We start from the raw sequence: 25,989 nt of genomic DNA on the forward strand, positions 1-25,989 counted from the left end.
TATAAATTTTGCTTTCATTATAAATATAAGGGTACCTTTATTCTTCCAAGTTATTCACATATTTCACAGAAATCTCAGCAACTAAAATGTTTTCATCTCTAACTACAGAAATTTCCCATATTGACATTTTGCTGAGAACATGAGAAAGAAGCTATGAAGCTATGGCACTAGCCAGCCACACAAAGGGCCAAATTATAGAGCCAGTGAAAAGACTTTCAACGTATAACCATAGAAATTAATGTAATTGCCAGCCTCCTGCTTTCATAACAAAAGAGTAAAGCTTGAGAAATTGCTGTGGTACTTTTGTAATTCCTGTTATGAGGTCTAGAAAGAATCAGCTCCTGCTGCATGAGGTTGTTAGAGAGTTCTCACCCAAAGAATCTTGTTCCTTGCATGTTTTCTTTTCAGAACTAAGTGAAGAAAGATATATAAAGAGTGGTCGAGAAAGTCCACTATTAAAATAGAAAAATTCCTTCTTCCTTTATGAGGCAGATCAATAGCAATTACAAGTAAGATCAGACTCACCTTTCATCGCATGCTGCCACTTATATAGCATTCCCCAACCCCAGTTTTGGCTTATTCATATAAACACTGATACATACTGCGTCTTTAATTCAAGCTTTTTTTCCCAAGCAGGAATTCTTTCATTTTCTCTTTGCCTCTTTCTCCTCATCCCGACGTTGTTTGTACGAGGAGATCAAGGCAATGGAGAAGCATTGCTCTCAAGACCTGAGCCTTTGCCAAAAGGCTGTGCGTACTAAGGCCACACGTACTTCTCCAGGGTTGTATCTGTACTTGTAATACTGAATTATTTCTGCAAGAGACCGAGAATGCTAACAACCGCTCATTTACATCTGTTTCACCCCTAAAGTAAACTTTTAATATAGTATGTACAAAATGGAATACAGAGCAGAAGAGACAGGTAAGAAATGTGTGGGAGAGTTATCCAACCTATCTGGGGTTCCCAAATTGTAAGCAATGAGACCATGGCAGGTGTTTCACACTGTCCTCAGAGATTGCATCCAGAGCCTTTCAATGTGAAGTTTGGTGGCAAATATACACAACAGTGTAAGCAGAGAGAATTTGAGAGCTGAAGTCCCTCTGGATATTTTGCACATCACCAGAAGAGAGCAAAGAAGTCATACTTCACAAGAATGGCTATCAGCTGCTTCTAAAGAAAGCTGGCAAAGTTATCTATAATTTTACTCGAAGAAAGGAATACTTTAGTTGTTTGACCTTTATTGAATATAACACACACACCCCCAAACTTGAAAATCAGCTTGTCACACCCAGAAAAGTAATTGGCTTAAGAAATATTAAGTAGAAAATATTTTCCCATTTGTCATTTCATTATTGTGACTCAGCATAGTGGTGTATTAATGATAAAATGTAGGTAGAAATGATACCATAAGATTTTCATATTTTATCTTCAAAAATAATTGAAAATATTGCTGCTGGCAATGACATGATCTTTTAAGGGAGTGAATGAAGTACTGCTTTTCAAAAGGATATAGTCAGAAAGTGTCATATTAGTCTCATCCATACATGAAAAGCATCTGAAGGGGATAAAATCCCAGTATTTTTAGCTACTAGGGAAGCCCTTTTACTGAACTGCTGGTCAGCTACAGTGCTACAGGTATTTGTACAGTAGGCATGTTATTCAGTAAATCTGAAAAATGCACATATGCAATAGAATAAAAATCTGAGAGAGATGTCTTGCTGACAAAAGGGAGGCATTTTAGTTCATGCCACTTGGTATATATAAGCTTGCCTAAAACTAGCCAAGAAAGATCCAGCCTCAGAACTGCAGCATATCTCAAAAATGTGTTGGGATTGGCATCACATAAGCCAGTTGGCTAAGCGTTATGACATCATCTTGATGACATTTCTCTGTTTGTCTGCTTGGAAGTAACGCGATAACTATGGAATGGGTAGCACCGTAGCACTCTAGCAGCTTAAATACCTCTGCAGTTTTCTGCAGATCAAATAAACAGCCAGCTGGTCACACCAGTTAATACCATACTACCCAGCTATAAACTGAATGTTTTCCCTGTTCATCTTCCCAATTAGGCATATTTACTTATAAATCACTGAGTGATTTATTGGCTGAGCAGGAAAAAAAAGAAGAGATAAATAGAAGGAAGAAGAGGGATGTGAAGCCTCTATTGTGTGACAGAGAGAATAGCCTGGGCAAGGGACATAGGGAGCCCGTGCTGTAAGGAGAATGGGAACTGAGAATGGGAAAAGGACAACAGAGACTGAAGCAAGCAGAAAAGAGAAAGGGGACTGAATAGGAAGGGGCAGCAGTGAAGAAAAAGATGGAAAAATATTTGTGGCACAAGAATTATTTGCATGATAGAAGATAGGCTGGTTGCCAGGAGCCCGTAAAACAGAAAGGAGAAAAGGAAGGCAGCTTACAATGTCTGTGAGTGGAGAAAAAGGCCAGTGGCAAGGTCAATAAATGCATCCAGTAAAAGCAGTAATGCATCGGTACAATCCTCCAGTATACACAGAGTCTCCATCCTAGAAATTTTGTACATCTATGATCAAAAAGAAAGAGGCAAGTCAAAGAGATTATGCTAATTTAAATGAAATTAAGGTAGCTATTTCTTCAGATACTATGAACAAGATTTGGTACAGTACTGTATCCATTATTGTCCTGGAGTGACATTTCATTTGTTTTATTTACTGGCAAAACTTTAATGACCTGAACAGTGGAACAAAATACAGCCTCAGCAAGTTCAAGGATGAAATCATGGGCTGCTATCCAGAGGAACCCAGACTGGCTGGAGAAACAGGCTGATGGGAACCTCATGAAGTTCCACAAAGGCCGTGCAGAGTCCTGCACTTGGGGAGGAACAGCCCCACGCACCAGGACGGGTTAGGGGACGGCTGGCCAGCAGTCAGCTTTGCGCAAAAGGACATGGAGATCCTGGTGGACAACAAATGGAACATGAGTCAGTGGTGTGCCCTTACTGTGATACAAACTGAGCTGCATTAACAAGATCGTAGCCAGTGGGTTGACGGGAGTGATAATTTCCCTGTCTTCAACACTTGTGCAGCTGCTTCTGGAGTCCGATTTTGAGCCTGGTAGTAGAAGAAAGACATCGAATAAGTGTTGCGAGTGCAGTGGAGGGCCAGCAAGACAATCAGAGGTTTGGAGCACATGACAGGCACGGAGAAGCTGAGAGCGCTGGATTTGTTCAGCCAGTAGACCAGGCTAAGATATGCCTGCTTTAATTCTGTTTCACCTCAATGCCTGACTGCAGAACAATTGCACTATATTACAGAGCAGTTTTGGAATGATTGTTTTGCGCCTAGTACAAATATTGATATAACATACCTTCTATTTTAATTAGAAATTTGTAGAAAATAATACAACAAAAAAGAAGCTGCAGAAAGCACCATATTGTTTTGCAGCTGATTGCGCATAGCACGCCTGACAGTGTGCAAAACACATTCACACGGTGCTTTTCATTGAGCATGCCATAGTTGGTGTGACATGTCACAGCCAAGAAGGCAGTTTGTCATATGCCTTCCACTTCACTGAAATTCGTGCCAGGCTATGGAAAACATGGGAGGCATGAATGGAAATCTATCAACAGCCAGATCGTTGTCTGCCAAAATAAAAAGAACAACATACTGAGTTAAATTATGTTGCTATTATGTCACAATCCCCATTTTTTTACACAGTTTCTATTGTCAAAGAGTAGAATCTGATACTTAAAGACTAAGAGTAGATAGCTCTATAAAACATCTTTCTGCCACGATTTATTCTATTTTTATTGCTACTCATGTACAAAATCCCAGAGGTGCTATGGCATACTCTCCACCACCACTTACATTATTTAAAAGTCCACAAGAACAAAAATCTATACAGAAACAAGAAAAAATTCAAATTTTGCTACAATCAGTAATTTTGTCACATTCTTAGGTAGCAGTTTTTATACATGGATGAAATAGAAAAAAAACCCCACAAGTAAACACATCTAGGTGAATGTTAAAAATGTGTTGGCACTCTTGGCTGGAACGCTGGGTAAAACACTTGCTGTATTTCAACATATGTTCCAATCTACCCACTTTGCAATGCAGTGCAGCTACAACACATAATTGTGAGCTCATTTGGATACTTTCTGAATGCCATCTAGCCATTTCTGTCAACTGCATTGTTTTGCCTGCTACCTTTCAATTCCTTTCAAAGCTCTGGAAAATATTTGCTTCTGCATGTGCGTGTGCACATACACACATAACCCATGTTTAACTGCCAGAGCCAACAGGTTTGCTTCGTTGAATATACAGCGGGCTAGGTTAAACAACCAAAATATGCTCAAGAAGTATATTTCTAGATGGGCAGAGGACCACATTAGGTTCAGGATAACAACTTGTATCACTACAGCAGTTGCGATGGTAATGCACGATAAACCAGAAACATGCAGTTCTGTAGAAAGATCTCAGCTGCAAAAGTCTGCGTGGTGTTCATGAGACGGGTCAGCCAGACTGCTGCCTAGTACAGGGAGCTCGTAAAGTACTGCCACAGGTTTGGCAACTCTTTGCAGCCTGCTTGCACAAAAAAATCCAACAGGTCCACATTTCCTACACCAGCAGAGTTTGCAGCCTGCAGTGACCATCTCCTGTGCAAAGAGAAGCATGCTTTTCTAGATCAGACATAGGTAAGCAAGCATCACTAGGAGAAGGATTGATGATGGAGGGGCCCCCAAAATCCTGCCAAAATTTAAAAAAAAAAAAAAATAATGAGAGCAAACCCTAGAACAGAGCCCACTGCTAGAGACAAGCCTGGCACCAGTTAAGCAGTAAGATAGATAGCCAGTGAGACAGACTGGCAAAATACTCTGTAGATCTTATCAAGTACATATAGATAGAAAAGCATGAGGAGGAACCATGTCCACAGCGAGAGCTGATGCTGGATACATAACAGGGAGCCATAGATTATTTTGGAAACATAAGCAAGAGAGGTTCCTGGGCAGTGGACAGTGTAATAGTGTATGTGGAGTTGGATTTACCTTCTGTTATGGTGAAGGCCATGTCATTTCCTTCCCCAGGTGCAACCCAGGGCATATTCCAAATGGAGTTGGTGTAAATAACAGTTATTTGTATGCTGTAATTACATGTCCATATAGTGATATAGAATCAGATCATAAATTCCAGCAAACACTAACAGGATAGATGTATTATACAGATTCCCAGTGATGAGGAGTAGATGGGAAAGCTTTCTGCAGGTAATACTGCCCTGTTCCCTATTCGTCTGGGCTCTCTGGCAAAATTCCACATCCTACTTTAAGATTATGTGAATGTTCTCACATATTCCCTCCACCATTTCCAACTAGGGAAGACTGACATTTGTTGTGCATCAGACAAACCAGACAGTGAGTCAGAAGCTGAGGCAAGGAGACGTTCAACAGCTTGTCATCTTCTGACTGGCTATAACCATGCATTGCTATGATCCCTGTTTACCAGTCGTGAATTTTCCTCTATGCATGCATAGATGGAATTCATCTACTCCTTTTCCTGCCACATAAGGTATTCTTGAGTTCCCTTGCTGACATGGAAATATGTGCACTTACATTCATGATTTCTATCCAGGAAACAAGTTTCAGAGGATGTCTTTTATTCAACAGCTCAGTCACAGTAAATATTGCCAAGTGGAGAGGCTACTCACTTGAACAGGTGCATTATGAACCAGACCTTACAATCCTGTAAGATGAAGATACAAACACAAGTATGAGAAATGAATCCACTGTTTAACTTGAAGTTTTATGGTTCTATGTGCAGTGTTGCCTAAATGTTACTGTGATGCTGTTGCAGGCAAATCTGAATCATGGGACTTCACTTCCTGATTAAAGACATTTTGATACAGCACGAAAAAAAATAGAAAAAGAAAGATAACTCTAATGCAGTGTTGCTTTTTGTTCAGCATTTAGAGAATCACAGAGCAAGAGAATACCAGAAACGTACTTAAAAATGGCTAACCCTTCAGTCAGATCCTGTGACAAGTGGACACCTTGCTTCCAGCATGGATGACAGAGAATAACTAGGACAGTCGAGCTCAGCAAAGTAACATGACCAGCAGATTTTGTCAGGTTTCAAAAAATGACTATTGACTGGCAATGCTCACTTTTATTACATTTAAAAGATACAATTTTAATTATTTTATACTAGTAAATATTAAGCATTGAAAGTTCAAATTGATTGGAATAGAAAACAGCAGAAGGCAAAACTCACTGTAACTCGGATCATATCCCTGGGTAAAAGGTCACAATCAGGGTCCAGCAAGAAGTTGCTTTATAAAGAATTGCCGGGCAAGATTCTCTGCATTAGACCTTCGCTCCCCATCACCTCTAAGAGGAGGAGGAGATACCTGTATACACAGCAAATATTATGATTTGAGGGGTTTAACTCTATAGGAAGCACATACAGGAACTCTGGTTGGCAATGTTAAAAATATTTTATGGGATTTCTCACAGTGGCGTTGAAATAGACTGATGATGGACACCAGTATAAGAACGTAATTATTTTCAGTTAATTATTTTCACTGTTAATACTGTACCATATTCTTTTTGATCTAAGTCCTAGCACAATTACTACTTCAAAGGCAGAAGACATGTTCCATATCCTCTACTTTATTTAGATTACAGTGACTCCATGCCTTTTTCAGAAACTTTCAATGGAAGTTAGAGCAAAGTGCTCTAAGGCATTAGGCATGGAAAGTTGTGTTTCTAAACTTGCATCCCCTACCTTTCCCAACAGAGACAATGAAATCAGTGTTTCAATTATAGGTCTTACACACTGTTGGGCAACAAATCAACTTTCGTCTGTTTATTCAAGGGTCAGTAGCATTTGTTTAGCTATAAATTTAAGAATGCTGCAGACACCGATGCCATCCATTGCTCAATGATGTCTGACAAGAAAAATTATTCCTTGATTATACTCTTTCTCCAACAGGGATTTATTACACAGACAATGCATGACACTGGGGGGGTTCTTAAATTAGGGCTTAATGGCTGGCAGCCTGCAGTGTTAAGAAAGAAAAAAAAAAATCACTGTTCTCTGAAAGAAGCAGACTTTAATGGAGATGTCTTTGGTTTTTAATTCAGCGGAGAAATGATCATAACCATGAAGGATGATTGAGACATCATGTGCAGAGACAAAAGGAATGTGTAGACTGACACAGCTAGTCAGACAGGCTGTCACTAGTAGGAAGGGCAATTTGTCCTGCAGTCCTGATCTCATACTTACTCACATCAGCAACCAGTTTGGTGCATAGCAGTGAGAGATTTTCATCGCCTTACCATGTGATAAGATTCTTTGGGACTTTAGGAACGGGATTAGAGACCCTAGCTGGACTTTTCTCAGCCTACAGAAGCAAAAGCACTTACATACAGAGGCTCTGCATGCACAAACATGCAGGGAATATATGAAAGCTTTTTACACAAAATGGATGCCAATCCGTTACTAACAACGTTTATTTAAACACAGGATCTTATAGCTGAAGAATAACTTAGATAAACTGCATTTTCTTTTAATGCTTATTTAATTACTCCCGCTGGACTAGCAGAATCTGCACTGCGTGGCAGCTCGGGACTCCTGTTAGCTGCAAGTGGTATCAGAAATGTGAGTGTTGAGGAACTGGCTCCACCGTGTGGGCTACAGAAAATGAACAAGTCAGCAAGAAGTGTCCCTTCACTTCAGTTTTCAGTAAGGATGCTTGCATTGTCTATGCGATAAAGGTAGGATGAATAGCGGGAATGTCAGGGGGGGGGAAAAAAAGGAAAAAAAAAGTACTGGGAGGAATTGGAAGAATTAAAAATCTTAATCCAGTAAAGCTTTATTATTGCCACCATACAGGTCTGAGAGAACTGGCCCATGGTCTTGCTTCCAGCGAGGGTGCAGGTCTAACTCCAGGAAGGAGTTTTGAGTTCTTCAACAGTTTTCTGACAGACCTGCAAGATACTAACAGTAAAAGAGTGCCAGTGTGCTACTCAAATTCACCAAAGGCTTATTTTTTCCTAACACCTGCTACATGTTCTGCTTACCGATGGCTTGACAGAATTGTGAAAGCATCGGTTAATGTAAACCTTTGGCTTGGAGAATTAATGGCGCAGTCAGGGAGAGTTACTTTAAGAATGCCTGTATGGGTATCATTCCGTGTAAGTGCTCCTGCTTGTGCTAAGTCCAGGTATGGTTCAGTGGTAGAGCCACTTCTTCTGCATAGCTGATGGCATCATCACTTTCAACCTTCCTGTTGGATTTTCTCCTAGAAAGGCAGGATGCCATCTCCAGGGAGATCTTGTTAAATAGAGTTGTTAACAGAAGTGTTGCAATCTTTGTGCCAATCTTTTCAGTTTTCTGAAGCAGAGACAACTTCTTCGACTGGATGGAGTTTGCTCTACTGTCCTACTTAATTTACCATCTAACAATGATAATTTTCATTCTCATACATATATATTCCTATCAATCCTTCTTCATTTGCATCCATGTTCTTCACAGTCATCCTTACTGAAAGTGAGGTATTCATTTAGACTGTGGACTTAGATTATCTTTGGCTCATCCTGACTGCATAGAAGCTGTATTTCTTTCTTCTCCATCTTCCTTTTTCATGGCTGATTTTCTGTCTACTATGTACTTTTTCAAAAGTAAAAATTGATATGACTTCTGACAAAGTTCACTTTACCTGTATGATCTCTGACATTAAAGATACACTTTCCTTGGCTAATGATTTGCCTTTTCATTTCTTACTGTCACTTACTCCCAACAGCCCTTTTGGTCATTATTCATCAGTAAGTGCAGCATTCCTTTTCTGTGGTTCAAGAGATTTTAGAAGTTTTTGCTTTCAAGAACAGCAAGTGTTTTCCTCATTTCAGTGCATGGACTTTTTCAGTTCAGTTAACCTGTATTCACACAAATACTGAATACTTGCCTTTTAGAAATTAAAAGCTTTGAAGATTCAATTTTATCTGTTCTTCTTTTAATTTGAATGGAAGCAACTTGCAATAACCAATGCAAGATTAATTTCAAGGACAAGCACGCTTGTTCACTGAAATCCAAACTATAATTGCATAGCACATAATCTCCTGTTGGATTCATGATTAACTGATAAAGAAATCTGGCATTTGTTGCATACAGGATTAAGTGGATTCTACACATTCTTGCAAGTATTTTGCTGTCCAGTCCAAATATAGAAAGTTAAAATTTTCGATAATAACAATACTCTATTGGTGTTTCTTTTCCTAGTAATGTCACAAGGTCTCAATCTATATTCAAATCTGTTTCTGTGTTTTACTGACCACAAAACTTTACAGCCTTTCTGTCTCTCCCTCACAAATAACCCTGAACTGGTCCATTTCATTTTATTGCACATTTTTGCAAATCAACATGTACAGCAGCCCTAAACTGAAAAGAAGATACTTTTAAAAATATGTTCTTAAAGAAAAGGTGAGTCTGATTTGATCTGCGATTCATCATTAGCTGTACATTTTCCATACTCCTTTTTTTGGGGAGAGGGAATGTTATAATATTTTCTATTATATTCTTGGGTTTGGAAATAAAGTAATTCCTGAATACATGCTTTGTGCTGCAATATTGACAAAGATAAATGCCAGAATTCATTGAGATAAAAGGCAGATAGATGAGGTTGAACACACACTGTACAGCTGCTTCCTTTGCTGAGGCACAGGACAAAGCGCCTCAGGAAGAAATAGATATTGGTTTATTTTGCTAAACTCACCGACAACATGAACATTCTTTAACTCTGATTACTCAGCAGATAAACACCAGCAATCAGATCCAGGAGAGTCTTTCCCTGAGATATAGTAAAAATAATACAAATTCATTTTGTAGTAGAAATGCATAGCTGGTTGTATGCTGAGGGTCACACCAGGAATTCACAGTTCAGATATGAATTTACACCCGACTGAAAGATGGCCACAGCTGGTGGGAAACTTATTGCAGTTAATAAAAAAGCTTTGAAACTGTAGGGATAAGCTTTTAATTTTCTAGTAATTGCTCTTATGAGGTGTGGGAAGCTGGGAGGGTTTCAGTCTCTGTCAAAACCTAATAGGTAGTAATTCATTTCAATCATTTACCTGCCTTGCTGGATTTAATGTATACCTTATATACATTAAAATAGTCAAGGATCTTGTGCACCACACTGATTAGGGTAGCTTTTTTTTTTTAATTCATCAGTTCCCAGAGGCTTTTTTCTCTATTTAATATAGATGAAGCAGCACGATGAGAATCCACATAACATATTCTTAGTTTGTTACCAAGGTAATCAGTACTCAGCTACACTATTCATCAAAGGGCAAGAAGCAATGGAACAAAGCTACGTACGCTTTACTCTTCAAGAGAAAAACAAAAGCGTAAAGCATATTAGCAATGAGATTGAAGCTTTTATGTAGTAATAGTTTGAAGACAGAATGGAATCAGAGCAAATGCATGATGGAATAATATAAATTTCGGACTGTATTTTCCTTTGTGCCAACTTACAAAGCATGTGTCTGCTGTTGGAACCAAAACTACTATATATCAGTAGATGATAAACTTCTGCCTGTTCTGCCTTTCAAAAGTAGTAGAGGAAACATGCAAATAAAGTGTACACGGTATCTGATTCTGTGGGCAATTAAGATATTATTTCACTTTAACAAGTGTAGTTTGTGTGCTTAAAAAATATAAATTAATCAGGAAATTTCAGAATGATGTAACACTTCAGCTAACTGATCCACGTGCTTCTTACAAGAAACCAAAATTCACATCCAAGTTAGTAAAATTCAAGATCAGATGTGAATTTACGAATTTGTGGAAGATGTAAGAGCATGTTTATGTCCAGGCAAGAAATAAACACAAGAAAGTGATACAAGAAAGTATCACTTGTTCTCCTGAAAACAGAGAACAAGTGATACTGTTCTGATGTCTCATATTTTTGAGGATCTATTTGACTGGATACACAGAAACCAGAATGAGAGATTAAATTAAACTCCAACAGCTAAAAAGGTGATTACCAGAGTGTCTGTCCACGTTTGTATTAGAAGTGTATGTATCAAGGAAAAGAGTAGCGAGGTTTTCTAGTAAGTTCTTGTTACTTTCTATCATCACTCAGCATTAGAAATAAAACCAGAAATCAATTTTTTATGTAAGTCAATTTATTGGTTCTCTGAAGACACGAAAGCTGTTATTTCAAGTGCAGGCAACTAATCCTGTTTTATTGCCCCAATACAAAGAGATTAAAACATCACAGTCAGTGGCTTTTAGGTAGAAAGACTCAGACTCGTCTCAGTTATTTGTGTTGCAATTTTCTCAACACTGAGATCAGCTGTGTATGGATATGAAAAGAAATTTTACAGGTAAGACATAGTACAGTAGAAAAAAAATGTTGCTTATGAGCTTTCTGTAGAAACATTTTTATGTGTTGAGAAGATGTACAGATTCAGGAGTTTAAAGATCTAAGAGACTCTTAAAATCAATACCATTCCAAGTGCTGCACTCGTATTATCAAAAGCTCATCTTCTGATAAGATTAAGCCAATGCCAAAACATTTGTAAACAGGATTCTATCAATACTTCAATTTGTGCTAACATGAACTTGGTTTTTAAAATGAAACTGCTTTATAGTAAGCAAAATACACTTCTGATAAACTGAAACATTAATCCTCAATGGGAATTCAGGAATTCTTTGAACATTTCTAAATGAATACAAAGGATCAAACTCTACCCTCAGTTTCATTCCTGAATTCTCACTGAATCGTGCTGGTAATAACAGCAGAATTTGTCCAACATTGCCCATTTATTACTTCCATGTTGGAGCACCATTTTTCTAGTAAAGGTGAAAAGTGAAATAGTGAAGGAGAACTGGGAAATTCCTTTTCTAGCCATTTGTAACCCCGCTTTTTTCGGACTTTGACATATACCTTATAAATATTGCTGTGAATGTCTTTGTGCCAACATCTCCAGAAGAACACCTTCTGCCACCTACTGATGAGTTAGAGGAATACAGAGAATCCAGAAACTTCATTTGCAGGAGGCTTTATGCACCACCTCTGACCTCCCAATCTCCTGTATGTACAATACTGAATAATCACCCTGATGGTGAATGTAACGTAGCAGATCTTTACTCACACAGTCTGCATGTGGGTTCAACCTAGATGGCACTTGTGTTATGCTGTTTAGGAAGCATGCTGAAATGATGAAGTTTACATGATGAAGGACAGATTTAGAAGTTTCTATCTGCCAGTGATTCCTTGCTTGGATCATATCGCAAGCTGATGTGTTTCCCCAGAAAGTAGCAGAGCTAATCAGACTCCACTTAGAGTCTCTAACTATACAGAGTTGCAATAAACAAACACTTAGGTGACTTAACCTGGATTTTTCAGTAGTGGGGAAGACAAATGAAATGTATGAGTCATCCACAAAGGCCCTCTCCATATGCAACAAAATCCCTAACAGATGAAATCGTTAATATGCAGACTAAGATGTCAAATATAAAAAACCAGACAGAGCACCAAAACTAAAAATCCATCACCCTGGGAGGTAATGTAGAGCAGCAGCAGAAATGCACTTCCTCCTCAGCAATCCTAAGGCTGCTATACTAAATACGAGGCAATGTGATACCAGCAGCACTCTACAGCTGGATGGGTGAAGTACCAGCAGAAGTGAAAGAAGAAAAGATCAATAGGCAGCAACAGGACACGGCGAAGACGGCGAATGCTGAAATGACAGCAAGGTATCTTTTCTTCTTCACACACAGAAGTTGAATATGCCTGATTGTATCCCCAGAATACAAATCTGATCTTGGATAAAAAACTATGAACAAGAGAGGGAAGGAAAAATCTGGTATGTTAAAGAGGAACTTACTCTTTGGATGTTTGCTCTGGAGGTGGGGTATCTGAGGAAGATCACTACTAGAGATGCTGTAGGAGCAGGCATTTTACCTCCTGTTCATGTACTGTTGACCAACTGTTATGTCTGCTTTCCTGAACTACTGGTTCATTTTTCTGCCTTTACTACATTTCCTTTGAAATTAATTTTAAATATTCAAACTAAGCCCATTTTTCTTCCAAGATCACATGGCAGAGAAGTGACACTATCACAAATGATGAGGCATTTGTGGTCAAGAATCATGTATATCTCACATTTCCTTATTAAGGTTAGTATTTGCATACAGTATTTTTTCTGCTTTCAAAATCAGATTCAGTTTTACCACTCAGAATTTCAAGCTGAGAAACATAGATCTGGATCCAGAGGAAAAGCAGTAGACAGCAAAAACTAACTACACTTCGGGATGCAGGGATTTTCTCACTGAGGTTCAGCAAAGTGAGACCTGAGACTTCACTTGAACGAGGCTCTCACTATCCTGCCCTTCACAGGTTGGAGTGGGCGCCAGTTATCAACCAGTGGGTTCACAGGTTCATTCTCACCGTTCTTGGAAAGGCTACGGAGCTTCGCCATCTGCAAGGAAGACAAGATAAGGTGTTCATGTGAATTCACCTGGAAGCAGTGTGGACCTTGATGCCTAGAACAAACTCTGAGACAAAAAAGGAATTTCTTATATAATGACAAGCATACTGGTAGAGATTATTGGCAGAGATCACTGAGGCCCAACAGCTACCACTGTTTTTGTGGATCTTTACACTCTTCATCCACAGATCAGTGCATCATCTGACCCTTGCCTGGGCTTCTTTTGGATTTTTCCCTGACCCACACTCACAATGTGGAGAAAGAGTAGGGGCCTCCTGTGACCCTGCTGGGGCTTGACTGCAGTCAAATCACTTGTGAAAATAGGGCTATCCATGAAGGAGGATGCATGTCTAAGTCTACGCAAGGAAATCTGATAGAAAAAGCTGGTCTGCAGTTCATATTTTGTTCTTTAAGGCGGAGAAATGTATACCAACTGGATTATTAAGTTCAGTCATTAATTCAGCACTTAGCCATTGTTCTCCAAATTAATTTAAATTCAATGTTGCTTTGTTAATTGTTACTCTTTCATCAGAATGCAAAATAAATCTGTTCAGAAAACAGTCAAATCAGTAAAAAGGCTATACCCTGACTGGTACTGCTGAAGCAGAAAATAATATAAATAACCAAAAGTTTTAATGCAAGAAGGTCACCTTTTCCAGACTGGATCTCTATTATTTTTCCTGTGTAAATGCACATTTGAGCTATATGAATACAATTAGTACTCTAATTTGTATTAACATCCAGGTTTGCAGGTTCTAGCTAGTTTGACCCTTCTCACTGACAATTTTTAGGAAGTCAAGATCTGGACCAGCAATTTCTTAAACTGGGAAACCAGCTGTATGTCTCTCTTGCCACTTAATGCTGAAGCACAGAGAATGAACTGGGGCTGCTGCGATGGCTGAATTTTGTGGCTCAGGGGCATTTTTGCCTACGCCAGTTTTCAAAATCCCAGGAACACCTTGGGAAGAAGACTCCCCTCCTGCTGAAGCTATTCCAGGAGGTGTCTAGGAAGAGAGCATGATTCTCAAGGTCAGTTTTACAGTCCATTTCAACAGTCCATTCTGCAGGCAATTACTCACAGTCCTCAGCTAAAGCTTTCCTTATCAAAAAAATGCAAGGGCTTGCAAATCATCACACTGACATACTGAGACACTGTTGAGAACTGGTAAAGGAGTAGCAGAACCAGCTGGAGTTTACCTGGTCTGCGCTGACTTCAATTGGCTCCCTCAAGAGAATCCAAGTGATGCACTCCTCACAGGGGGGCGTAGTGAACGAACCGTGGTAGGTCCAGTAGTCCCGAGATTTGGGGAAAAGAATTGAAGGATCGAAGTGCTGAAAAGGAGCTTCTTTCCCCTTAGAGAAACAAAAAATAATTCTCTGCAGTAACTTTAGGGATATGCATCTTAAAAGACATCATATCTACATTATTATTAAGGAAGTAAATAAATATCAAGATTCATGCAAGAGATCAATTCCCTTTTCTTCCTGTCAAACATTTGCCCTGCAATTAATAATAACTGACATTTTGATTCCATTAATAAATTCAAAGAAATTACAAACTGAATTGTGAGAGACCAAAGCAAATTCATTGTTACATTGTTCTATTCTGGAATTATCAAAATTTTGTTTTACTTTGGATCACTTGGAATAAAAGTTAAAGGCTGTGGCACTGCAGGTACTGGTACCCTTTCTATCCAATAGAACAGTGGCCAAGCATTTATCCGAAATTCATTACAGTCTTCTCCTCTATCTGAAGGAATTTAAAGCTGCATCTCTCTCCTCCCAAAGCTGTGCTCTAATTACAGTGTCATAGCGACACTCTCAATCTTTTTCTTGACACTGTTACATTTTATGTAAAAAATTAAAATATTTCCTGGAAGACTACTGGATCCTGAATATCTTACAACTAAAGGTGATTATCACCAGACAAGGGAGAACAGCAGCCACAAATAAGTAATCTTGGTAAAATGTATGTGATGTCGGGAAAAGATAAATAAGAGATAAAATACAAGATGTGGTTGTTTGCCTATGTGCCTATCTTTCTCCACTTTTCTTCAGCTATTGCTTTTTTCAGAACCACTACAGAGAATATCTGTATGTAAGAAAAGAGACTTCTATTTTTCTGCAGTTAGAAGTCATAAAATCTCCAGTCAGGCAGTCTCAGAATTTAATGCAGTGGATATCACTGCCATCCTGTCATCATTATATGACACAATGTTTCATAGGGTGATTGATCAATTTTTTATTTACTCTGGCAAACTTCTTCTGCATGTAAATGGCCAAAAAATGACAGAGGGATTATAAGAGAAAACTGAATTTGTATCAAGACAGAGATCATTGACACAGGAGGGGGAGAAATGGGTAGGGGAAAAACAAAAAAAAAAAAAACCCCCAAAAAACCTTCAGCGCCCTCAGCAGAAAGAACTGAATTGTACCTGAAGGCTAAGAAAAGGTTGAATATATAAAATTAATATGACTCTGAGTGAGGAGAGAACAGATTTCAGGCTCAGACCCACACATCAATGGCAGTACATACATACATAAATTAAATGCAAGAAATTTACTAAATTTGGAAGAAAGTGCTTACAAAATTTGTAAAATCCAGTCCTGGTGATCTGGTGGTATGTTCAATATCAAATTAAAAAGGGACTTTTCTTTTAGCATCATTAGAATCATAAAGCTTATCATGAAGTAGAATTGCTAAAGTATACCTAGAGGTTAGGTTTATGTTAAATAATAATGATAAATAACAATAGACACAGTATCACAGTTCTTTGCAAAGAACCCCCTTCTGCAGTTTTATCTGTGCAATAGGTATGGGCTTTGGTCCTTAAATCATTAATTATACTGAAAACCAGTTTAGAATAGGTTTGCAATGCTATTTGTGCTAGTATCACAGGAAGACAGAACCTAGGACTGGTGCAGAAAATGTACCATGTAGTCCTTTTTATAAATGAATTCAGTTCCATCTTAAAACTAAGTTTTTCATCTCCCTTACACTGACTGGGAGCTTGCTCCATCGTTCCTACTAGTTTCTTCTCATTTCAGAGTACCAAAATTTCTGACTCAACTATATGTATTTATTTTGGCCACTGCTGTCCTCAAATTCAAAAAGCTTTTAATTTCTTCTTGATATTGGCACACTAGCATATTTTTACAGAGCAGTATCAATAAGACTATCAATTGTGCATGCAAGGATTGACACAAAATCCTCTACAGCAAGAATATTTACAGAAGTGAGGAGTTACATGTTTACTTAAGTAAAAGAAAGTGTCCTGCTCCACAGTCCAATGTGTCACCTCTGGTGCTACTGTTAGGTATCAGAATGATGCCAAAAAGTGAATCTGAACTTCTGATTGCTGCTTTTGCTGCTTTTCAACTACATTATATCACAAAAAATGTTTTGATACCTTGGTCTTAATGTTATCAATTTCTTCAAGAATTCTCTTCATCTCTGGTTTGAGAGTTTTTCCAACCTGTAATGCAAAGCACAAGTACTGTATTTTCTCCTCATGTTCCACAGTATTTGAAAGAAATTCAGTATATCCCATCTGCCAAGTTAGGCAGCAGTACTCAAGAGTATCCAGTACAGACTGACACAAAATTATGTGTGTTAAAAGAACATCGGGAATAACAGACTCAAGTAACTGGCTTTGCAATTCTAAAATGCGTTGAAGGACTCTACAAAGCATCTCCCACTGTCTGAAGAACAAACTGCGCGCTCAGTGTCATCTACGCCCTCCAGGGCCTAGCCCTTGGCTCCTGGTTTGAAAGCAACCCACAGCCACTGTGAGACATATGAACACTCAGCAAAACATTGGTAGTCTGAAAAGCTAGAGTTACTGCAGACACTTCAAACGTTCTGCAGCACATATGCAGTCAGATCAGTATTGATGTAAGACATATTTTGAGATTCATGTCATGAACTCCTCAAGCTATGGGGTCACTTTATTGCTTGTGTTCATGACCTTCAGCACCTCCAAAAGCTTTGACATGGCTCTGCATCCCAGAGGAGTGAAGACAGTATGCATAAGATATGCTGTTATTGCCATGCCGTGTTCCAAAACAGATAATCTCCGTTTTACCAATACCCAAAACCCCAGTCATGGAACATGACAAACGCAGAGCAAAACAACAGCTCTGAAGGTGAAGAGCAAGAAGGAAACAGGGCAAGAAGGGCCAGAGAAGATACAGTGACACTACTTACTTTTCTAGACCTTTTAGGTGACCTTAGCATGGTTAATAGGAACATAACGTTATACTTTATAAGTTCTGTTTTACAAGATAAAGATCTAGCCTAGAACAGACCAAAAGAAATGACAAAGGAAGAATAATTGAAGGACATAGTCATAGGGGAGAATCTGGGTAGGTGATGACCTTCTCTCACTTTCGGTTTAAACTGACCACACAAAAAAAAAAGTCAGGCTGGCTCACAGTATAACAGAATTAAAATGACATTGGATCTAGCCTGTCCAGGGACACTGTGGCAAAATTAATTGCATCCACTTGCTATTGCTTGTACAACTGCAGCTTACTAGTGATAAAACAATAAAAGGAGAGCTATTCTCTGACACTTTGTTCAAGCTGAAATGCCCACCTGCAGGTAAAATGACAGCCACATAGCTGAAGTTTCCATAATTTATCACTATTAGGTTGTCTGCCTGTTAGTATTTCTCAGTGTCCTAGACCACATGCAGATCTGACACTAGGATCACTTTCCTTCTATTATTAAAAAAATCGGTTGGAAAATATTGGTACAGTATTATTTTGTTACGAAGATGCTGTATTTCAAAGTTAAAATGTTCAGTGAACTTCTTTTACCACCAATTCTTTCTTGAACCTGGAGCAGGTTCGTTGAACTCCTTTTGATTCCCAGCTTACGTGGGAATCAGCAAGAGATCAAGGAAGGGAATCAGTAACCTTACTGATGGGCAGATAAAATATCTGCTAGCAGACAAGGGCAGGAGGGAATGCTCTTCCTACGCAGACTGTCCTCCTCACTCAGTACACACCACAGCAAAGAGCTGGTCAGCTATCAGGGACAAAGTTAGCAAGTGTCCCAGGCTTGAAGCTGTGTCTCTTGTTCAATGCCACCCATGATATGTGCCACTGGTGTCACGAATGGTGTCAGAAGTTGGCTCTGAACGGGTTAGTGCATGGAATCTGGAGGGCCCAAGGACATATGCGACTTCAGTCTGTACATCACTTCGAATGTTTTCCTGTAAAATGATACAGTGCAGGGAAAAACAATGGGAACTTTTTCCCTGGCACTAGAGAAAGATGAAAAATGCAGAAAATTATAAAGACTGAATATCTGCCACTTACTTTCAGAAAAATGCCCACAACGGCTACACCATCAGGTTGTTTCAAAGCTCCAGCAAAATTACCATGTTTTGGATTCCAGTGCACCAGATGTAACTAAAAATCAATGAAACCTCAGTTAAAAATGCGAGAAATTGCCAACAGCGCAATCTTACAAGCTTTTAAATTAAATTAAGAAAAGTTTCCAGTACACAGTAAGTAAAGGAATGGACATGAAAAAGAACACTATATGTAAGTATTTCCTATTGCTGTTCCCACACTTCCATATGCTCACACTTTCTATAAAGCATCGCTTTGCATTCAATTGAAGCATAAAAGAAAGAAAATGGAGTTTACCACACAATACATTTAAAAATTAATGAGACAACGCAACTATAAACAGTTTAACCCAAGCACGACACACACACATGCAGTGCATAAAACACCTACTGACATGCACTTCATCTCAATGTAGATTTTTAGATCTTCAGGTTATGCAGATATCAGCTCAAGGATTTACATGGGGTTGTATGTAGTACATACATTATTGTTTTGTATCCCTTACTACTCTCAACACATTGTACTGGAAAGGAGTGGAGATAATAGCTTGGCATTTCTTTCTCATTTCTACTTTCAACAATGATGTATTTTCAGGATATATTTCAAGTTTTTACATCTCCTTCTAGAAAATCTCTGGCTCCTGCGTATAGCTACAAATGCTGCAACCAGCAGTGTGGAATCTCAAAATAAGTAGCATCTGGAACGTAGCACCATACAATAAAAATAGGATTCTGGTGCATATTTTGAATGCAAATTTTTAACTTTTTTTTTTTTAAAGCACAGTAACATTTATTTAAAATAACAACAACATAAATTGCCCTGAATATAAATTAATGTATTGTTCCCTGTTGCTTTTCTCTTGAGGATAAGGATATCATTGCTATGGATAAAGGTGGAGCAGCCATATATCTTTGGTTGCATTCTGGCAAAATTTTGTACATTTCAGGCTTTCTTACCCTGTCAATAAATATCTGAGTACTGCAAACAAAAGCAAAGTAAAAAGTCTGTGCTTGAACTAACCAAGAAATAGCTTGAGGAAGCAGAATCTGTCTGTTTAGATGGCCACAGAAAGTAGAACACTAACAGTTTGGCTGTGGCTAAGGAATGGGAAAAAAAAACCCCCAAACCACCACCCAGTCATCTCTGAATGTTTGTGCACACTGACCCTGCAAAATACCAGCCCAAATTTTCTCCTACAATAGGTGGGCAAAGCCCCTGTAAGCTCTGCATCTTGAGGGTATAAATAAAGGTAGGAAAGCACAACTGCAGGCTTTTTGTGGGCATAGGCATATATTTTGAGCCTACTCTCACACAAAATGGAGGAAGGAGGTAACATTTGCTAGCAATTCACTAACATCAATAAGTGAATTCACTTATTACCTGAAGAAGTCTTCAGGGCCTAGAGCAGCCATTATTTTTAGCAAATTTGGACAACAATGCAGTAGTTTACATTAAAAAACCCCCAAACACTTGTTTTCTACAGTTCCCAAAAATAAACACAGAGATTTTAAAGCACAGATGTTCAGAAACTAGAAGATACTCTTTACCATTCTGAATCAGTTTTAAGGTGGATCTAATTTTGAATGTCAGTTCATCAAGTGTGCTTTTAGCAAGTTTTTCTATTAATTAGTAATGCTTTCTGAAACTTAGTAATTCAAGCTATACCAGAAACAGCTATACCAAAAAGCCAAAAACCAGCAGAAAACAGATCTTCATATTTGGAAATAACAGATCGCTTTGTCTCAAATATTTTTAAAACATTCTAAAATACCAGCAAAAACTCCTGCTTAAAGAAGCAAATTCCATGTTAGCATATACTTGCAGAGATACATTTGTTGGCAGATGCAACTTATCACACTGCACACTGACAAATATTCACAAGTTTCATAGACAGAGAAAAATCCACAGCTGAAAACTTGCAAAAGGAAGAATGGTTAATCTGTTCAGATGCACGATCAGTTGAATTCCAGTTAGTACTCAATACTACTATTAAAAGTAAGTCCTACCTCTGCTGCGTATTTCACCCCATCTATAACATGCTCAGAGCCATGGTCATCAGATGAACCCCAGTGAAAGTGAAGCTGACGCAGCCTGTAGGCTCCTGTGAGCGGCCCACCTCTCAGCACTGCAATTGATAATCTGCATCAACACTAGCCTACAAAATGCTGATATACATGGTTAACGAAGGGGGACCTTTACTTTAAAAGTGTGGAGCAGCTCTTGTAAATCCAGCTGATTGCAGTGGGGGTAACAACATTCACCAGTTTACAAGATTGGGGCTGAATTCTGTTATCACTTAGGAAAAGTCCTGTTTGATGTAAAAACTGGAAGCTGCTGTGAGTCAAGCACAGAATCAAACCCCAGGTGGTCAACAAGCCCCTTTTCTCTTGGCAAGTGGACATGCTATAGTGCCCTGATGTGGAGAGAGAAGGTCTGTTGTGAAATGGTTGGGGACAGGACTGTGAAATGAACCCAAAGGTGCTTTGAAGTGTACCTCTAGTCCATGACTGACATACCCTTTACAGTTCAGACATCTAAACAATGGTTACAGCATAGTTTGCTGCTTTTTAAAAAAAAACCAAACCAAACCAGGATCTATTTCTTGAAAGTGAGGGAAGAGAAGAAAGTTTAGGTCAAATGAGCTAGAAAAGTGTTCTTGAGCTCAAAAGCTGTAGTCCACATTTAACATTGCCACTGACTAAACAAATTAAGAAGCTATTATTTCTGCTGTTCTTAGCCAAATAATGCTGACCATGCATCAGTCTGACAGTTTGCATCAACTCTGACTTTCAAAACATCACACCTGCTCTTTCAGTTTGGGGATTCTTTTGAACAGGGACTGCTTAAAGGATAAGCTCTCAAATATATTTTTCATTCATTACCTAAGGCAGGAATGAGACGTGTTTCCTTACACAGAAAGCTGATAATGCAGGTCACAACTGCAGTGCCAGAAGACCTTGTTTAAATAGCATTCAGGTTTGAACTTCTACCAATAGCTTTGAAGTTCAAAGTTAACATTGAAAGAATATTTCAATCCTCCTGTGCCCAATGGTCTCAAATTAATTCTTGATATCATATGTGTTGGAATACCTACACAGAGCAAGAGGTTTAACTTTGCAGTTTCTCTTTTTAGTTGGAAGGTGTCACAGCCATTGGGGGGCAGAAACAAAGCACTGTGTTGAGTTTTAGGCATGCAGTTCCTCATATGTTTTGAGTTTGTTCATACATAAATAATCATAACTAACTCAATACAGTATTGAGTAAGCCTTCTGTAGAAGCCTTCAATGAAAAATATGTCACATTATTGTTACTGTTATTATTATTGTTGTCATCGTTGTTCTTGTTTCACTTTTGAATGTAGGAAAAATAAGGCATAGAGTCTAAGGCCCAAATCCTGACAAGTATCTGCTTGCCATTTCACACTAGAAACAATGGGAGGCAGGAACTTTCAGGAGCTGAATTTATGTGATCTACCTACATTTACAAGCTAAATCAGTATCAGAGCTGGAAACTCATTTAGCAGTTGTTTCTTACAGGTGGCTCTTCCCAGAACTCAGATACTGTGAAGCACTTGGAAATAGCACTTCATAACAGTATACAGATCTAACATTCCAACATTTTCCATTCATTTTAACATTCAAAATTTTCCATGTGATTAGATCAAAAAAAGCTATCTTCAAGTTAGATTTCTTTTTCCAATTAAAATTGGATCTGTGACTACTACATATCCTCAGCTGCTGCCACCGCAGAAGCCAACAAATGAAGGTAATAAAATGTTTATGAAATGCTTTCTCATGTAGTTTTTCAGAGCTGTCAGACATTGTATTTGATTCCAATCAGACACATCCCTGTGAAAGGCTTGAGCCCTAAACTACTGTCCAGCAGCTTGCAGAAAGTTTGCAACAGCAGCAGGGAGAGAATGTGCACACTGGGCATCCAGAGGAACAACAGCCAGAGATGATGGGGAGAGGGGAGGCGGGGAGATGATTTAGAGGAAGGGCTGCACCAAGGGCTGCGCTCTCCTTGGCCAAATCAGGGTCCTTCTCCAACACAGTTCCCTGGGCAGATATATTCTTGAGCAGCTTCTGTCTAAACATTGCAGCCTTTAGGAAGCTGCAAAGATGACAGAGCAGAACTGCCAAGTGAAAAGGTTCATAATCAATTTAATTGCCATGCTTTCAGTCATGGTATTGATTTTATGCAGTGTTTGTGGAAGAGCATTCTGTATTATAACAGAAGTGCAATTTATGATTTGTTTGAGGCCACTGTGTAGAAACTGCAGTAATAAATACTAAAGCGCCATACAAATACATAACAAAGAGATGATCCCTGTCCTAAATAGTTTAGATTCCATCTGCGAGATGTGGAACAATAACAGGTAGCTGTAATGGTAAATAAAGGAGTCCAAGGAAACAATGAGCTCATCAAGATAAACAAGAGAGAGAGTGATCTTTCAATGTACTGCAGATGTATTCCATTAATTATATAGCTTACTAAGAACAAAAAAACAATACAAATGCCATCAAAGCAGATGCAGAAAAATACAATGGAAAGTAACTGTTTTCCATTAATTAGATTGCATTCCTTCTTGATAAAAGACTGATCAATATTGCATGCTCTTGAGATGTCTTCACATTATACAGTATTATGAATTTATTATTCATTTTGACTGTTGTTGCCTCTCTGCATTCAGAGCTACACGATACAGCTCTGTAATCAAGTTTCAAACAGTTTAACTTAAGAGGTTCAAGACGGCTCTCTCCCAATTAAATACCAAAGCCATTTCATAGCTTCTAGCTGTTTTCATAGATTTTTCAGGCTGTGGAGGACCTTAGACTTCCCATACAAAGAGAAGAAATCAAGATCACAGTTGGTGGAAACACAGGAGTTCTGTGTTTATGGAGTGCCTCAGAGTGTGCCCCAAACCCCTCTGGGCAATGCTGCCTCCCTCACAGGAACCCTGAGGACGCCGTGTCCGTGCTGGAGGAGGTGCCCTGGGGAAGAGAAGTCCACCTTCCAGCTGGGTCCGTATTTCAGGGGCACCCCTGCAGCTACAACCTCCCTGTCACACCTATGGTGGACCTAAACATGGCTGGATCCACCAGAATAAACTCCGGGAGCACCTTTTTTACGTACCCAAATGGCTTTTCTCGGCCAGCCTGCGTAGGCCAGGTACCACAGAGTGCGTTTTGATTCCCAGCGCTTTGCAAACCTCAATTCCTAACAATCCCTAAAAGCCGAACCAAAAACCGACCTGATCGATCAAAAGTGTCATCGAAGACGACTCGGCAGGTGCGCCCGTTGTTCAGGATAGTTTTCGCTGCCCCGGGATCGTAACTGGCGTGCCAAGGGGGGAGAGAAGTGTCGTGCCGCACGTCTTTGCTGTTGATCTCAATGGGCGACTGCTTGTCTCCCTTGGCCATGGGGTAGTTTTCATGCCAGCGCTCGGGTCCTGGGGGGGGAAAGGCAAGGAGATGTCGCCCCGGCCCGGCCCCCGGCTCGGCCCCGGCCGGCCCGGCGGCCCCGCGCCCCCACTCACCGTTGGAGCTGTCGTAGCCCCACACGAACTGGGCCATGGTGCCGCTGCCCGCGCCCCGTCTCTCACGCCCCGAGATGGCTCCGGCAAAGCGGTGACCTCCTCCCTCCCTCCCTCCTTCCCTCTCGCCCCGGGGGGCTTTTTATAGACCGCCGCGGCTTCGCGTCCTCCCCTGAGGGGTGGCCAGGGGCAGGGCGGCGGCGGGAGGCAGCGAGGCAGACAGGGGTGGGGGGCGGTGGGGAGCCGCGGGGGGCGGGCAGAGCCATTTTCGCCTCCCGGATGAGGCAGGAGGAGGCCGGCGGGGCTCAGCGACTCCTTTCGTCCCCCTTCGCAGGGCACGCCTCAGCCCGCCCTGCCCCGGGAGCGGGAAAGAGGGGGCTGCGCCAGCCGAGGGCCCGGCGTGGGCGGGCGGGCGGGTGGTGGTGCTGAACCTGCGGCAGAAGCGGCGGCGGCGGCGCCCCCAGCCCCCGCAGAGGGACGCGGAGCCGGGCCCGGGTGGGGGAGCCGCTGCCTGGGGAGCTAACCTGCTGCACGGCACGGGGAGCCAGCCAGGAGGGAACGCAATACGCCAGCCCGGCCCAGCCTGCACGGTTTTCCCGTCTGCGGGCAGTGTCGCAGGCGTGAAGTCCGCCCGGATGATTTTGGGGGAGCTCCCAAGGCGGGCAGGTGGCTCACAAATGCTCCCATTTAACAGCTCTGACAGACGTTGTGTCTGCCTGAAAGGATATCTCATAATCTGCAAAACCATGCCGTTATGCAAAGCCAGCCTCTGCCAGCCCCAACTGAGGCCGTTCCTGGCCATTTGGTCAAATTTGGGTTTGAGGTTGCCCAGTTGATTCTCCTTTGTGCAGGGAGCTTTACACCAAACCCGTGTCTCATGTTAGGCAACTTAGCAGTCGATATTTCAATCAGGAAAGCAGCTGTTTTTCAGATGATGGAGAGTTAGTGATCAGTATGGTTGTGTTAGCTGGCTTTGTCTCTACATCTATGTTGAATACTCAAAGCTTTTCTTTCAAATGCTAGCTTTGCTGCAGTCTCCTTTGGCTTTGTCAGTCCATGTTATCACTGCTGCAACTGTATATCTACCTCGAGCTAAATACTACGTCAAACTTCATACCTCAAGCTAAATAATATCCCAAGCTAAATATTTGGGAGTCAGCCAAAAGCATTGCGAACCATGGAGATTTCCAACATAGTTGCAGCGAACTTGCTCAAATGCTCCTTGTACCCATCAGCACTGGAAAGTAGCCTGGAAATAAATCTGCAGCTTTGAGAGGTTGTAAACCCTTTGAATCGGTGAGGTACAGGGAAAAGGTTGAGAAGCTGCAATATGCAGAGCCTATGAGAAATTTGGTTGTATTTCATGTCCAAAAACCAGCTGAAAGATATAGGTTCTCCTTCTAGCTTACCAATATAGCTAGGCTAACAAATAACTAAACATGGACTTTGTTTAGGGTAACTACAATGATTTCTTTAAACTCGTTTAGTAAATTTTTCTTGCTCTGAGGTTAATCGTAAGTAGACATCCCCCTCCCTCTTTGAGATTCACTTAGGAATCTGCATCTGAGATTTATATAGAGATGTATATAGTATCTTTGCTTAGAGAAGATGTGTCAGATGGAAACT

General features: G+C 40.2%; 1 protein-coding gene across 1 annotated transcript; it reads right to left on the reverse strand.

The window, feature by feature from the left end:
• Nucleotides 1-11,152: 11,152 nt before the first annotated feature.
• On the reverse strand, nt 11,153-24,867 carry LOC129202725 (carbonic anhydrase 3-like). The gene is made up of 7 exons (XM_054816140.1): nt 24,367-24,867; nt 24,082-24,279; nt 20,834-20,952; nt 18,792-18,884; nt 16,877-16,942; nt 14,664-14,819; nt 11,153-13,457 (listed from the first exon to the last, which is right to left on the reverse strand). The coding sequence occupies exons 1-7, from the start codon at nt 24,401-24,403 to the stop codon at nt 13,338-13,340; spliced, it is 789 nt and encodes a 262-aa protein (XP_054672115.1). The 5' UTR covers nt 24,404-24,867; the 3' UTR covers nt 11,153-13,337.
• Nucleotides 24,868-25,989: the final 1,122 nt, after the last annotated feature.

The sequence above is a fragment of the Grus americana genome, chromosome 2 (genome assembly GCF_028858705.1).
Source record: "Grus americana isolate bGruAme1 chromosome 2, bGruAme1.mat, whole genome shotgun sequence".
Lineage (NCBI taxonomy): Eukaryota > Metazoa > Chordata > Aves > Gruiformes > Gruidae > Grus > Grus americana.